This window comes from Hemitrygon akajei, chromosome 9, assembly GCF_048418815.1.
Source record: "Hemitrygon akajei chromosome 9, sHemAka1.3, whole genome shotgun sequence".
NCBI lineage: Eukaryota > Metazoa > Chordata > Chondrichthyes > Myliobatiformes > Dasyatidae > Hemitrygon > Hemitrygon akajei.
The window spans coordinates 148,606,660-148,623,165 of NC_133132.1; the positions used below are offsets into that span (position 1 = coordinate 148,606,660).

Genomic DNA, 16,506 nt, shown 5'->3' on the forward strand with positions numbered 1-16,506 from the left:
ATACAATAGATGTACATACATAAGATAGCTTTTATACATATGTAAATTGATTGTATGGCCGTAAAGTAATACTAGGCACAGAAGTGCCCATACATAAGGTGACTGACAGGAAATGATAAAGTAGCGGTGGTTGGGGGTATGGGGGGGGGGGGGGGTTAGTGGGTGGAGGTGTTGATCAGCTTTACTGCTGTTTTAGAGTCAGGTGGTCCTGGCGCAAATGTAAAGTAGCCTCCTCCCTGTTGGAAGTGGGACAAACAGTCCATGAGCAAGGTGGGTGGGATCCTCTACGATTTTACTGGCCCCTTTTCTGGCACCTTTCTGTTCATATGCCCTTGATGGCATGTAGGCTGGTGCCCAGTGTGGCGTCTTCCTGATCACCACAGCGCAGTTTCCATACGAAGCAGTGAGGCCTTGCTAGGATGCTCTTTACTGCACATCTGTAGAATGACGCAAGTACATTGTCCAGCTTTCATCAGCGCCCTCAGAAAGTAGAGGCTTTGATGAGCTTTCCTGACTATGTAAGATGTGTTTTGGGACCATGACTGGTTGTGTGAGATGTGGACTCCCAGAGTTTGAAATTGCTTGCAATTTCCACCGCTATGCCAACATGTAAAGGGGAGAGTGAGTGATGCAAGTTCTCCTCAATTCTATAGCCATCTACTTTGTCTTGCTGACATCGAAGAAGAGGTTATGTGCCCGGCACCGGGCCTCCAGCTCTTCCGCCACCTCTCTGCAGGCCGTCTCATCATTGTTGGTGATGAGCCCCCCCCCCCCCCCCACTGCCATGTCATCAGTGAACGTAACAATGCGATTACTTGGGTGCGTGCACCTTACCAGCTTTGGATAGACAAGAGCCTGATTAGCATGGTCTTTGACAATGTCCTGATCTGAAAGATTAGGTCTCATGGAACCCAAGGAGTTAGGTGGATTATTAAAATTTCCGGTTTAAGATGGCGCTGCTGAAGCTTAGCAAGAACTTACTGATGGTTAAAAAGAAATACAACTAAATACTTTATTGATAATCTTTCTTCGTTTAAAAAAAAAGATCACCGCAAACTACGACCTGGTGAGCAGAGACGGCTGGGGCCGAAGGGGTGAAGCACGCGGGCACGAGGCTGGTTCAAGTAGACAAGGCGAGGTCGGTTCCAGAAGTCAAGGTGAGGCTGGTTCCAGAAGTCAAGGTGAGGCTGGTTCCAGAAGTCAAGGCGAGGTCGGTTCCAGAAGCCAAGGCAAGGTCGGTTCCAGAAGTCAAGGCGAGGCTGGTTCCAGAAGTCAAGGCGAGGTCGGTTCCAGAAGTCAAGGCGAGGTCGGTTCCAGAAGTCAAGGTGAGGCTGGTTCCAGAAGTCAAGGCGAGGCTGGTTCCAGAAGTCAAGGTGAGGCTGGTTCCAGAAGTCAAGGCGAGGTCGGTTCCAGAAGTCAAGGCGAGGCTGGTTCCAGAAGTCAAGGCGAGGTCGGTTCCAGAAGTCAAGGTGAGGCTGGTTCCAGAAGTCAAGGCGAGGTCGGTTCCAGAAGTCAAGGCGAGGTCGGTTCCAGAAGTCAAGGTGAGGCTGGTTCCAGAAGTCAAGGCGAGGCTGGTTCCAGAAGTCAAGGTGAGGCTGGTTCCAGAAGTCAAGGTGAGGCTGGTTCCAGAAGTCAAGGTGAGGTCAAGGCACATTTGAGGCAAAGTCGGGGCAAGCAAGCAGAGCAAAGTAGGAGCAGAAGATCCAGGACCTGTCCATCTTACTGAGAGTAAGGTTTGATCGATCCAAGCACCAGACTGAGTTAGAAAGGTTGTGTACAGGCCCAAAGAGTACCGATGTGACAGGGCCCAGGTCCTAAAGCGACAAATGGCCCGATGTTGGGATGATTTCAACCCTGGGCCAGATGGATTGAAAAGGCAGAGTGTTGGGATCAGAGGCTAGGATTGGGCTGACTCAGCTCACTCCACTCTTCGCTGCACTTGGGCTGAGGCCATGACCTGCTCTGGGCTGCGTGTCTTTCATTCTAAACGCTATTTGTTACTTTTATTATTTGTAGGTTATTTTTCTCTCTCTGCACATTTTGTGTTTGTCATTTTTTTTAATATAAAAGGGGTTCTTTTGGATTTCTTGTTTTGTGGCTGCCTGAATCTCGAGGTTGTAGAATGCACGCACACTTAGCTTGGCAGCAAAAATCAGACGGTGATTGTTGATGGTTGTATCCTGGAATGGAGGCTGGTTTTCAGAGACTACAGGGGAATATTGATTTTGGTTTGAATTATTCTCTGATCTTGGCATTCCATTTGCAAATGAATTGCAAGGTTGGAGAACAACTCAACCCAACTATCACCCACCTGAGACACACGGTTTCAGAGTTATTTCCAAATATTGATTTTTGAGGGAAATGGATGAGGACTGGCAAATGAATTTCAATACAGACAAGTGTGAGGCAATGCATTTGGAATGTCAATCCACAGCAGGGCATGAAAGAGTGCATTGACAACTAGGACTGAATGGTAGGGCACAAAAGTGTATTGACACCTAGGAGTAAGAGTGAATTTCACACACAAAATGCTGGAGGAACTCAGCAGGTCGGGCAGCATCTAGGGAAATGAATAAACAGTTCACGTTTCAGGGTGAGACCCTTCCTTAGGACTGGAAGGAGGGGGCAAGTTGCCAGAATGAAAATGTGGGAGGGGGCGGGGAGCAGAAAGAGAACTAGCTGGAAGGTGATAGGTGAAGCCAGGTTGCTGAAAAGGTAAAGGGCTGGAGAAAAAGGACTCTTGTAGGAAAAGAGAGTGGACCATGGTAGAAAGGGAAGGAGGGGGTACCAGGGGATAGGCAGATGAGGAGAAGAGGTGAGGGCCAGAGTAAAGAATATAAGAGGAAGGGGATGGGGGAAAACTAACTGGCAGGGGATAAATCGATGTTTATGCCATCAGGTCGGAGGCTACCTAGACAGAATATGAGGTGTTGCTCCTCCACCCTGAGGGTGGCCTCGCCCAATCCCTAATTTATGTCGGTATAGCTTGTGTACTGCAGAGCTGGTTGAGAGTGGCATCACAGTTAGACAGGGTGGAGGAAAAGGTGTTTAGCATACTGACCTTCAGTCAGGGCGCTGAGTATGGGAGCTGGGACATTATACTGCAGATCTACAAGTCATTGCTGAGGCTGAATTTAGAGTACTGTGTACAGTTCTGGTAACTTTGTTATAGGAAAGATGTGGTTATACCGGAAAAAGTGCTGAAAATATTTATGAGTATGCTCCATTTACTCTCCATTCTTCCATTCCAGAACTGTGATCTCAGGACTGATACTCGTGCCATGTGCTAGTGAAGTCTGAAATGGCCAAGGAGTTGGTGAGGAGACATCAGATTTTTGGTTCACTAGGCTCCCTTCCAGAAGAGACATTTGCACTTGAACTGGAGAGGGACCAATATTCTAGTGGGAAGGATTGTTAATGCTGCATGGTGGGGTAGGGTTTAAATAAGAGTTGCTGGGGGTGTGGGGTGGGGGTAGAGGTTGAAAACAGAGTGCCAGAACAGGGTGTGGAAACATGTTGTTAAGACCTCAAAGTTAGGAATCCAAAAGTTGAGCAAGGTGCAACTAACGCCCTGAGCTGCGAATATTTCAATGCAAGAAATATCACGGGAAATGCAGATGAGCTCAGGGCACGGTTCAACACCTGGAATTATGATGCTGTAGCCATTAGTGAGACTTGGTTGCAGGAGGGGCAGGTCTGACAGCTCGATATTCTGGGGGGGGGGGGGTTTCCGTTGCTTAAGACATGACAGAGCTAGAGTGTTTAAAGGAGGAGGGGTGGCATTTCTCAACAGGAAAAATGTCAGAGCAATGGTCAGCACAGAACTCATCCAGTGAGGTGTTCTAGGTGGAACTGAGGAATAAGAAAGGTATGACAACTTATCGGGATATATTACAGACCACCCAACAGTGCGCGGGATTTACAGGAACAAATTGGTAGAGAGATCACAGACTGTTTCAAGAAAAATAAGAATGTTGTAGTAGGTGATTTTAAACTTTCCACATACTGACTGGTGGCCCCATACTGAAAAATGGCTAGATTGAAAAGAGCATGTCAAACATGTTCAGGAAAGTTTTCTTAATCAGTACATAGAAGTCTTAATTTTGAGGGCACAAAGCTTGCACGTGCCTGTCAGAATAAAAAGGTAAAGATAAAAGTTGTAGGCAATGTGGTTTTCAAGAGATCTTGAGGCCCTGATTAAGAGAAAAAAAGGAGGTGCTTTACAGGTATAGGCAGGTAGAGACAAAAAGTAGAAACTGCTTATGGAATACAAGATATGCAAGAGAACACAAGAAAGAAACCAGAAGGGATAAAAGGCACGAGGCTGCTCCAGCAGACAAGGTGAAGGAGAATCCTAAGGGATTCTACAGATATATTAAGGAGTGCAAGGGACAAAATTGGTCCCAATGCAACCAAAAGAAACCGGGGGGGGCGGTGGGGATTTCTTAAATGGATTTTTTGCATCTGTGTTTACTCTGGAAACAGATACTGAATCTATAGAAATGAGGCAAAACAGCATCAACTTCATCTTCATGCGCCCTATACAGATTACAGAGGAGGTGTTTGCTGGCTTGAGGCAAATTTGGATGGATTAATCCCCAGGGCCTGACAAGGTGTTCCCTCAGACCCTGTGGGAGACAAGTAGAAATTGCAGGGGCCCAAGCAGAGATATTCAAATCACCCTTAGCAACAGGTGAGCTACCCAGCATGGCTGATGGAGGCAAAACAGTGGATGTTGTTACATGGACTTTAACAAGGTCCCCCGTGGGAGGTTGGTGAAGAAGGTTTAGTCACTCAGCAGTCAGGATGAGGGAGTAAACTGGATCAGACGTTAGCTTTGTGGGAGACGCCAGAGAGTGGCAGTAGATGATTGTCTCTCTGACTGTAGCTAGTCATTACGTATAATACTCAATTTTATTTAATAAACTGAAGTTCAGTGCATATCCTTGAAAAGGAAAGTACCCAGTATAACATATTTTTAACTTGAATTTGTTTCTTATTACTAGAGACTGGGAACTGATCTTCTAATTCATTGTAGAAAGCTAAGGATAATTTAAATAAATTCATTGCAGTTCTTGTGTTTGAAAGAGTTTGCTTGCATTACGTTGTTACAGCACGTTCATCTCTGCCGTTTTTATTCCAGGAAGTAAAAAGAGATACGGATGCTAAAGAAGAAAATCAAGTGAGCAAACGAGAAAAACCAGGAAGTGTTGCAAATCTGGTGCAGCGTATGAGTACAATCGGGCTTCCAGTCGGCTTTCCATCTCAACCCAGGTCTCTCAGAAGAAGTACGTATAGAATTTATCGAACTGGTTGTGCTTTTAAACGTTAATCGTTTTCTGCCGGTGTTCAGGTTTGTTTATTTATCACACTAACATTGAAACCTGTAGTGAGACGTGCTGTTTTCATTAATAACTAACACAACTGGTGAAGCAAAAAGGGGGCATAGCAGTTATAAGCAGGTAGGAACAAATAAGGTGCTTATGGAGTACAAGAAATGCAAGAGGGTTAAGAAAGACATGAGGGTTAAAAAAAGGTATGAGGTTGCCTTAACAGACAAGGGAAAAAATTGGTTCTCTGGAACATCAGAGGGGTAATCCATGTGTGGAGCAAAACGAGATGGAGAACTTAAACAAATTCTTTGCATCACACTGTCTATAGAGGTGAGATAGAGCAGTGACAACTTCATGGGCCCTGTACATATTACAGAGGAGGTGGTGTTGGCTATCTTGAGGCAAACTAGGGTGAATAAATCCCCAGGGTCTGACGAGGTGTTCCCTCGGACTCTGCAGGAGGCAAGTGCAGAAGTTACCAGGGCCCAGGCAGAGAGGCACAGGTGAGATACCAAAGGGTTGTATAGCTAATGTTCCACTATTTTAGAAGGGCACTAAAAATAAACCAGGAAGTTATAGTGGCAAGTTTATTGGAAGATGCTCTAAGGGACTGGATATACAAGTGTCTGGATGGACATGGACCGATTAAGGATAGTCAGCATAGCTTCCTGTGTGGTAGGCTAAGTTAACCAATAGAGTTTTTGGAGGAAATAACCAGGAATGTGGATGAAGGCAAGGCAGTGGATGTTGTCTACATGGTCTTTAGTAAGACATTTGACAAGGCCCCACATGGGAGGCTGGTCAAGAAGGTTCTGTCATTCGGCATTCAAGATGATGTAGTAAATTGGATTAGACGGTGGCCTTGTGGGAGAAGCCAGAGTGTGGTATCAGAGGGTTGCCTCTCTGACTGGAAGCCTGTGACTAGTGGAGTGCCGCAGGGACTGATGCTGGATCCATTGTTTGTCATCTATATCAATGATCTGGATGAATATGTGGTTAACTGGATCATCAAATTTGTGGGAAAATGGGCTGAAAAATGGCAGATGGAATTTAATGCAGGCCCTGTTTCTGTACTCTTCTATGACTTTATTTCATTAAAAACATATTAAAATAACTTTTCTGCTACATGCAACGTGAATGGATACAGGCTTAATTGCAGCACACTAAAGCTCAGAATCAAAAGCTTAAGAGCTTTCCGCAGGATGAAGGAATTGTGCAGAGTCCCAGCACTTTTTTTTAAAGTTTCGGCTACACCATCAAAAACAATCAAGCTGGTTGTGCCTGTTCAGCTTTTGTGAACTGTTGCTACCACGATTGTCTCCATTGCAACAGTGACAACAGCATTCACAGGCCAAGTAGTATTTTGAACAATGTTTAAAGTAAATGCTACTATCAGTTGCTTTTCTCTCCAGAATGGCTCCTTTAAAGTTTACAGTAAGCAAAGTGCCCATCTGTTACTTATGGCGCAAACTCACAAAATACACTTCAGCAGCTGGCCGTAAGGACATACCTTGTACTTTTGTAGGGGGCAGTGGCTTTTTTGGTTTCTGTAAAGAAACATAAAATCAGAATTTAAACAGTGATAAAGGATTGAACTGTTTTAGTACAAATGCCTAACAGGAACTTTTTACGTTTAGTTCTTCTGAATTCTTAATTTTATTTTAAAATAATACATCTCATGATTTCTTTTTATTCGTTTATCTGTCACAAAAATAAGAACACACCTAACAAAATAAATCTACCCAACACAAGGCAGGCGGCAAAACTTGATGTGGAGTTTGACTTTGCTGAAGCATGAGAAGATACATAGCAAGTGAACCCTAACATGGAATACACAAGTTACTTGGAAGAAGTAGGCTATATGAAATGTAATAAACTAAAGAAAGCTTAGAATTATTAGAGCATCAATTATAATTAGCTCTTTCTGTATTCTACACTGCTTCATTTCTAGAAAAGGTGGGGTTTGCTAAATTAGAGGCTTCGTTATCAATCCATTCTCATTTTTGATTGTAATATCATAAAGGAAGATGCCAGTCCTCATCAATGATTTGAATCTTACATCAACGCACTAAAAATGATCTTATCCTCAAGTTAAGTTCTTCCCATTGGATGCTGGACTGCAACATCACCCACGAAGGGACATTTCATGAACAAGTTAAGTAAAACTGGCTTTAAACTTATCACCTTAGCATGTCACTTCATCACTATTTTATCTTCCATGGTTCCTGCAGCATGTGACAACTGGGACGTGCATTTCAACATGCTTTACAGTTAATGAAAGCAAAGAACCACAGAAGTCTAAAAGTGTAAACCATAACTTCATTTCTGGAATAGAGTGTACAAGTTAATTTGTACAAGGGGTGTGTCAGAGGTAAGTTTTCCCACACATGGAAAGTAGTGGGTGTGTGGAATGCACTGCCGGTGAGCGGTAGAGGTGGATACAACAGGGTCTTTTAAGAGACTCTTAGATAGGTACTTGGAGCTTAGAAAAAAATAGAGGGCTATGTAGTAGGGAGATTCTAGGCAGCTTCCAGAGTAGGTTACATGATCAGCACAACATTGTGGGCCGAAGGGCCTGATATGCGTTGTAAGTTTCTGTGTTCTATGCTCTCATTCTTCAAAGTGCCAATCTATTTATCTCTCAGTTGCCAGTTCATCTGATCAATAAATTTGCTCTTTGTTCATATTGCCTGGCTGGCAAAAGAGGGAAGGGAGAACGTCAGTTAGTGGAGAGCACCCTTGTGGTCGTCTGTCTCAAAAACAAGTACTCCATTTTGAGTACTGTGTAGTGTTGCGGGGGGGGGGGGGGGGGAAGGAAACAACCTACTGGGAGGGAATCAACAGTGGCCGTGCCTCTGGCACTGAGTCTGACCCTGTGGCTCAGAAGGGTAGGGAACTGAAGAGGATGGCAACAGTAACAGGGGACTCTATAGTGAGGGAGACATATAGGCAATTTGGTGGACGTGAAAAAGAAACACAGATGGTAGTTTGCCTCCTGGGTGCCAGGGTCTGAGATGTTTCTGGACGTGTCCACAATATCCTGAAAAGGGTGTGCAGCTGGAAGTCATGATACATATTGGCACCAATGACAGGAAGAAAGAGGGTGGAGGTCCTGAAAAAAAATACAGGGAGTCAGTAAGGAAGCTGAGAAGCAGGATTTCAAGGGGAGTAATCATGAGCTTACCACCTGTGCTACGCGACAGTGAGGATAGGAATAGGATGAGGTGGAGGATAAATGTGTGGCTGAAGAACTGGAGCAGGGGGCAGGGATTCAGATTTCTGGATCATTGGGACCTCTTCTGGGGCAGGTGGGACCTGTACAAAAGGGACGGGTTGGACTTGAATCCGAGGGGACCAATATTCTTATGGGCAAGTTTACTAGCGCTATTGGGAGTGGATTAAACTGATGTAGCGGGGGGTGGGAACCAGGATGACAGAGCTGAGGACGAGCCAGCAGGTTTACGAGTAGATGATGCGGGTAACATGAATGCAAGGAAGGACAAGCCAATGATTGGGTACAACAGCAGACAGAGCAAAGAGTTAAATTGTATCACAAAGGCAAAATTCAAAAGGGCGAAGAATGCAGGACTGAAAGTGCTGTATTTAATAGCATTTGTAATAAGGTGGATGAACTCATGGTGCAATTAGAGATTGGTCAGTATGACATTGTGAGCATCACTTAATCGTGGCTGAAAGAAGGCCATAGTTGGGAGCTTAACCTCAATGGATATACCTTCTATTGAAATGACAGGCAGTAAGGCCTAGGCAGTAGTGTGGCTCTGTTGGTAAAACATCGAATTACATCTTTAGAAAGAGGTGACCTAGGGTCAGAGAATGGTCAATCTTTGTGGGTGGAGTTAAGAAAGTGCAAGTGCAAAAAAAAACACTATGGGAATTATATATAGGCCTCGAAATAGGAGCTAAGATGTAGGGTCGAAATTGCAAAGGGAGCTGGAAACGACATGTAATAAGGGTAATGACACAGTTGTAATGGGAGACTTCAATATGCAAGGGGATTGGGAAAATCAGGTTGTTGTCAGATCGTAAGAGAGGGAATTTGTTGAATGCCTACTAGATGGTTTTTTAAGAGCAGCTTGTGCTTCAGCCTGCTCAGGGGAAAGCTATCTTAGACTGGGTGTTGTGTAATAACCCACATCTTATTAGGGAGCTAAGTGAGCTTCGGAGGCAGTGATCATAATTTGATTGAATTCATACTGCAATTTGAGAGGGAGAAGCATAACTCACATGTATCAGTATCGCAATGGAATAGAGGGAGTTACAGAGGTATGAGAGAGGAGCTTGCCCAGGTGGATGGGAGGAGGATACTGGTGAGGATGATGGCAGAACAGAGATGGTTGAAGCTTCTGGGAATTGTTAATAACGCGTAGGATAGGTATGTCCCACAGAAGGAGTTGTTCTCAAATGACAGGGGCAGACAACTGTGGCTGACAAGGGAAGTTAAGGACTGTGTAAAAGCCAAGGAAAGGGCATATAAGGTAGCAAAAGTGAGCAGGAAGTGGGATGATTGGGAAGCTTTTAAAATCCAACAAAAAAAACAGCAATTAAAAAAGCTATAAGGGAAAAAAACGAACTATGAGGGCAGATTAGCCAATAATATAAAGCAGAATACCAAAAGCTTTTTTCAGTTATATAAAGAGTAAAGGGGAGGTGAGATTTGATATTGGACCACTGGAAAATAATGCTAGTGAGGTAGTGATGGGGGACGAAGACATGGCTGATGAATTTAACGGTACTTAGCACGTCTTCATTAGCAGTGTGCCATAGGCAGAAATTGATAGCTTGCTAATCGGTCAGGGCAGCAAAGTATATGGTGAGAAGCCAGGTGTACGGGGTTGAGTGGGATCCAGGTTCAGTCATGATGGAATGGCGGAGCAGACTCGATGGGCTGAATGGCCTAATTCTGCTATGTCTTATGATCTAAGGATGCTGACTAGCTTCAAGGAAATGTGACCTGAGAACCATTCTTCATTCCCCTTCCTAAAACAAATATTTTATAAATATTTAAATAAATTGGCAACAACCCCAGTTCCTAGTCAGTCACTCTAGTTGCCGTCCTCTTGCAAGAATAAGCACACTTGCAGTTTACCATTCAATTTCCGTCTTGCTTACCAGAGCAACAAAATAGTCTTGTTCATTTGCACTTTACATGCAAGTAGAAAAATAAGGCTGAGCTTTTGTATTTTCCAAATCAATGGACTCACGTAGGCATAAGCTTCCACATTTGAAGACTTTGCAAATTAAGGTACTAATTAATCTAACTTAATAGATGAAATAGATAATTGAATCTTGTGGAATACAAAAGAGAAATTAAAAAGAAATGTGGAAATACATGTTTAGTGTTTGTTTCACAGAAAAATATGTAGAAGTGTAAAGTATTTATACCAATATTCCAAAAAACATACCATCCTATTAAATGGAGCACTGAACATACCAGGGCCCTCATACATTTAAAGGAATTAATGAACAGTTTAAAATTAACAATTTGACTTAAATTTCCTCAGTTAATTCATTTTCTTTTCTATATGTTCATAAAATATCATCCATTTTCTAATGAGACCTGAATATTAAACCTTGCAAAAAATGATACATTTTAAAATTTGTGCAATTCTGCTTTTGAAAGCATTGATGTTCTGCAATATTTAGATTTATCTAAAAATATGCATGTAATATGCATGCACAGCTCATTAATACTAAAGTTACACCAAAGCTTGCTACAAAACATAAAAGAACTTGGTTATTGAAAGAAACAACTTACATCATCAAGGTCTGGTTTTGGGGGTAATTTTGAAGGAGCTTTTGGAGCAGCTATAACCTGTGTTCAAAGAAGCACTGCAGTTTTAGTTGCACTAGCAATAACATTGAAATACTGAAAAAACACAATAATTGAAAAATGGAAGGCACAGTTTGGCATTGACTGAGAAAGGGTAGTTAAAGACGTTTCAGTGGGTGGTAATCTGGTTGGAGGCAGTATTAATGGTGGGGGGGATGATGAGCATAGATAGGAGAGAAAAAAGATTGCTAACACAGGAAATTATTTATATTATAAATAAATTATTTGTGAAGTCTAAATGGATGTTGGAAATCCCAGCTGGTTGACACAGCATCTGTAGAACTTTAAAAAAAATGTTAATACTCTTCACTGTTCACCTTGCATTACAAGTGGACAGTTCTTTTGCATATTAGAAAAGCTAAATAGATAGATAGATAGATAGATAGATAGATACTTTATTCATCCCCATGGGGAAATTCAACTTTTTTCCAATGTCCCATACACTTGTTGTAGCAAAACTAATTACATACAGTACTTAACTCAGTAAAAAAATATGATATGCATCTAAATCACTATCTCAAAAAGCATTAATAATAGCTTTTAAAAAGTTCTTAAGTCCTGGCGGTAGAATTGTAAAGCCTAATGGCATTGGGGAGTATTGACCTCTTCATCCTGTCTGAGGAGCATTGCATCGATAGTAACCTGTCGCTGAAACTGCTTCTCTGTCTCTGGATGGTGCTATGTAGAGGATGTTCAGAGTTTTCCATAATTGACCGTAGCCTACTCAGCGCCCTTCGCTCAGCTACCGATGTTAAACTCTCCAGTACTTTGCCCACGACAGAGCCCGCCTTCCTTACCAGCTTATTAAGACGTGAGGCGTCCCTCTTCTTAATGCTTCCTCCCCAACACACCACCACAAAGAAGAGGGCGCTCTCCACAACTGACCTATAGAACATCTTCAGCATCTCACTACAGACATTGAATGACGCCAACCTTCTAAGGAAGTACAGTCGACTCTGTGCCTTCCTGCACAAGGCATCTGTGTTGGCAATATCTGAAATTGCTGTATTCAATGCTGATTCCTGTAGCATGCCTAAGACAGCGGGACAGAGAATCAAACAGACAGGCAACTGGAACTCAAAGTAACCCAGACTACTGAGGAGATGTATTCTACAAAGCAGTCACTTGGCCTGCATTTGGTTTTGCCAATGAATGTATTACACTTAACCAAATGAGTGCTTATGCCCCTGGTGTAAATCATGAGTGGTTTACATTCAAAAACCACGAGTGACTATGGTGAAAACAGAACAGCTAAGAGTTTAGCTTTCCCTGGAAATTGTAATGAAGATGGAAGTGAGCCACGGATTTGCGAAAGGAATTTTCCTTTTGGAAACGTGAAAAGGGAATGAAGCGAATATATAGTCGGCCCTCCTTATCCGCGGTGGATTGGTTCCGGGACCCCCCGCGGATATCAAAAAACGCGGATGCTCAAGTCCCTTATTTAACCTGTCTCAGTCTGGAGGTCTTTAGGACCCAGCGGAACCCCGAGAACACAAGAAGCTAATTACATAACCCTACAAATTAAAGGTAATTACCTAAGTGAGAAAGATAGAGGCTTTTCCCTGAACTCCTCTTATTGCTTAACACAAACATACCTCTCTTCCAGTTTCTGAAACCAAGACAACAAAGTTGTCCGGGAAAACTCCTTGCTTGCCATTTAGTTCTCCTTTCCACCATCCCCTGTCTCCTGTATCCTACAACAAAGAAATGAAGAGTATAAGATTTTTTAAACTTTAAATACAATTTAAAAAGACTATTGGGAAGCGAATGATACAGATTGGGTGACAAATCTTTCCACTAGCAGAAGTGAAACATGAAATCAATTGAAGAGCATCTTCAAGCCTACATTCAAAGGCCTGAAGCACATAGCTTTTGCCAATGGTTCCTGGGAGAACTAATAGTGAGTTTCTTCATGTGTCAGCTTGCCTGATCCCTTGCCCATGGGAGTCTCCCCAGCGTGTCTGCCATGGGTTCCAGTCACTCTAATGACATTGTTGACGTTGACTGTAAAGCTGGGTTCAGAGAAATACTTTTTAACCTAAATGTTTAAGGTTGTTTTTAAATCATGGATATCCTGTAAATTTTAAAAAAGTTATTTAAATCCTTTTCAACATTACCAAAGACATTTAAAAGTAATCCCAAAGGGTTTTGATAGGGGCTGGGCCTCTGCATTCACCACCCGAGACTTGGCTGCTGTTTGGGGACTGGTGTTTATGGGACAGAAGCAGCAGGAAGGCCCAGAGGTTGAATGGATTCAAAAGGCTGTGAAACCTGCAGCCGCAGGAACAGCATGGGATAGAGGAGCAAGATCAAGCATAATCCAACATAATATGGTAGTTTTATGGGTAAAAATGGCAAAAATTCTACTTCAGGCTTAAGTTGGGAGGATAGGGAAGGGGTTGTGTCAAAAAGGGTTCTCAGTAAGAGGCAACATTCACTGAAGAGTGAATGGTTCACACTAATTCTTAGCCTCAATTTCCAGTCACTAAGTGTTCCATCATCATTACTGATCAGTGTCCATTTTAACACAACGATGAAAGACCAGGCAGTACAAACTGTCCAACCCAGTGTTAGGGGATTATTCTGGAGTTAGGAGATTATTGCAGGCAAGAATTAAAATGACAAACAGTCTTTAGGAAATAAAACCGATTCACAATTTAACTTCAGTTGAAACATTTAAGCCTACTGAAATCAATCATAGATTTTGGGACAGAAACAAGAGAAAATCTGCAGATGTTGGAAATCCAAGCAATACACACAAAAGTGCTGGAGGAACTCAGCAGGCCAGGCGGCATCTGTCGATATTTCGGGCTGAGACCCTTCATCAGGACAAACTGTTTTTATACCATTGAGCAAATGGATGTTCATGTTAATTGGTAGTCATTGAAAACTCGAGAATGAGATTAGGGAAGGCATAAGTGATCTTCTCCTATATTACTGGATTGTTAAAGGCCTAACCCTGCCATTTAATGCACAGTTTAGGACAGGGCTGGTTTGTCACTTAATATTCTGGCTAGTTATTAATATTAATAATTATTATATTATATTAATATATTATTAAATAGTATTAACTTAATATTCAGGGAGCCATCGCTCAACACTGTACCAAAGAAGCTATATTTTGGAGTTTGTGCTCAGAAGTTTCCAGGTCAGTCACCAGTTTTTGAATACCGTAGATGTCGGATTATAAGCCGCTACTTTTTTCCCACGCTTTGAACAGCTTTGAACACTGCGGCCTTTACTGCGGTGCGGCTAATGCATGATTTTTTTTCATGCCACCAAAAACATTTTGCCTCGTAACAGTAGACCAATAAAATTGATGAGTAGTTCACAGAGGTCCAATGTAATTGTACGATAAATCAAGCGCACTTTCACAATTAAATTATTGTAAATCAGTCATTTGTACTCACCCTCATCAACATGGAAAACACTCGAAGAAAAGCATTGTGCTGCCTTTATGGCAGTTATTTAGTTTATAATATTTTCGCTTAGTAATTCATTTGTTAGTATTTTCTAGTTAAAGTTAAAAGTGTTAAGTATATTTGTTTTCTGTACATCCTGGGATACTATGACATCACATCCGGTTTCGCCGCGTCTTGTGGGAAATACCGGTTTGCGATAAACGGGAAGGTGGGGGCGAGCACATTAGCCGAGTGCATTAGACCCGAGCACATTAGACCCGAGCGAAAACGCTGCTTTTAAGTTAAAGGCGATCAATAACTTTTCCTGGTAGGCTGCAGTATATATTTTTTTACCAGTCGTTAGGAGATATTGGAATGTTGTTCGTGCACTGTTCAGTAAAAAAGTATACGCAACGTAATTTGTGTGTTACTGATACGTATGTATATTTAAAAGTAGCCGTGTTACAGGCACGGTTCGAAAAAAAGCATTTGCAATATATATTTGTTTATGTTACCATACGGATTTAATTAAAAGTTAAAAAATCCTCACGTGTAATATCTTTCTGTGTAAATATCTCATATTAAAACGTGGGACACCTGCGGCCTAAAATCCGGTGCGGCTTGTACAAGTACAAAATTGATTTTCTTTCTAAAATTAGAGCCAGCGGCTTTTAATCAGGTGCGCTCTGTAGTATGGAATCTACGGTACTCAAAGTGCCTCTGCTTGTTGAAATCTGCTCCCATTGTAAATATACAATTCTATAAAAGTTAAAAGTTATTTATGTAATTATAGCCATTAAAACTGTAATTGTTTATCATTTTATGTTTAAGTATAAAACATTCTGTCAGAACAGCAGACATAAATATTCTCTCCAGAAGATCTGCTATGCTCAGTAACGATTTTACATATTCCAGTTACAGCTTCTGTGTGGCTCATTTTAGTCAGTCACACCACCAGTTTGTAAATTAAATTATCCAACATTACATAAATAATTCCATAACCGACATTCTAAGTTAACCTAACATCATTTATACTTCCCTGCTGTCTGAATTCTCTTTTCAAAGTTGGCATGCACCACCACTTAGAAAGGTGTCAGAGAAAAGGGACAGTAACATCCTGAAGGACCTCACCTACCCTGTTCATGGACTGTTTATCCCTCGTCCAATAGGGAAAAGGCTAGGTAGCATCCACACCGAGATCACTGGACTCAAAAACAGTTACTTGCCCCCAGCAGTAAGGCTGATCAACGCCTCCACCCACTAACCCACCCCTCTGCACCCCAACCATCACTACTTTATCATTCCTGTCAGTCACCTATGTACAGACACGCATGTGCCTAGTGTCACTTTATGGACATATAGTCTATGTACATAAGCCATCTATGTACTTATATTTATTGTGTTCTTTACTTTTAAAAAAAAAACGCTACTTCGGATCCAGAGTAGCAATTATTTTGTTCTCCTTTACACTTGTCGTCTGGAAATGCCATTAAATAATCTTGAATCTTAACCAAGGACTACAGCACGGCAAACTGAGGCCTGGAATCCCATTATTACACTGGTACAAGTTCTTCTAAAACCAATACATCCCCCTAGATCGCGATGATCGGTCTAACCATCATCCCTTCCACTAACATCCTCTATGAAAGGAAGTCTCCCGACTTTACCTGGTCTGGCCCATATGCAAATCTGGCCCTCAGCAACCTGGTTGCCTCAATGCCCTCTGAGAAAGCCAGCATCATCTTGGAAAGTGCAGGAGCAACTAGGGACACCAAAAAATGGTGGTTTTGCCTGGGATATGCATCTCCAGGTTTAAGTGAAAGGTGACATCCTCCCATTTTGGGTGCTCACTCTTCTGATACCCAGGGAATTTCTCAGGCAGACATTATTCAACTTCAGATTACTGAGTAACAGGGACACT

At 42.3% G+C, this 16,506-nt stretch overlaps 1 protein-coding gene across 3 annotated transcripts in view; it reads right to left on the reverse strand.

Moving 5' to 3' along the window:
- Positions 1-16,506, reverse strand: part of cd2ap (CD2-associated protein) — a 200,761-nt gene that overhangs the window by 34,553 nt on the left and 149,702 nt on the right. For all 3 annotated transcript variants that reach the window (XM_073057253.1, XM_073057251.1, XM_073057252.1), the window contains 3 exons: positions 12,780-12,878; positions 11,110-11,166; positions 6,844-6,880 (listed from right to left, as the gene is read on the reverse strand). In XM_073057253.1, the coding sequence (XP_072913354.1) occupies positions 6,844-6,880; positions 11,110-11,166; positions 12,780-12,878 (193 nt within the window). The remainder of the gene's footprint in view (positions 1-6,843; positions 6,881-11,109; positions 11,167-12,779; positions 12,879-16,506) is intronic.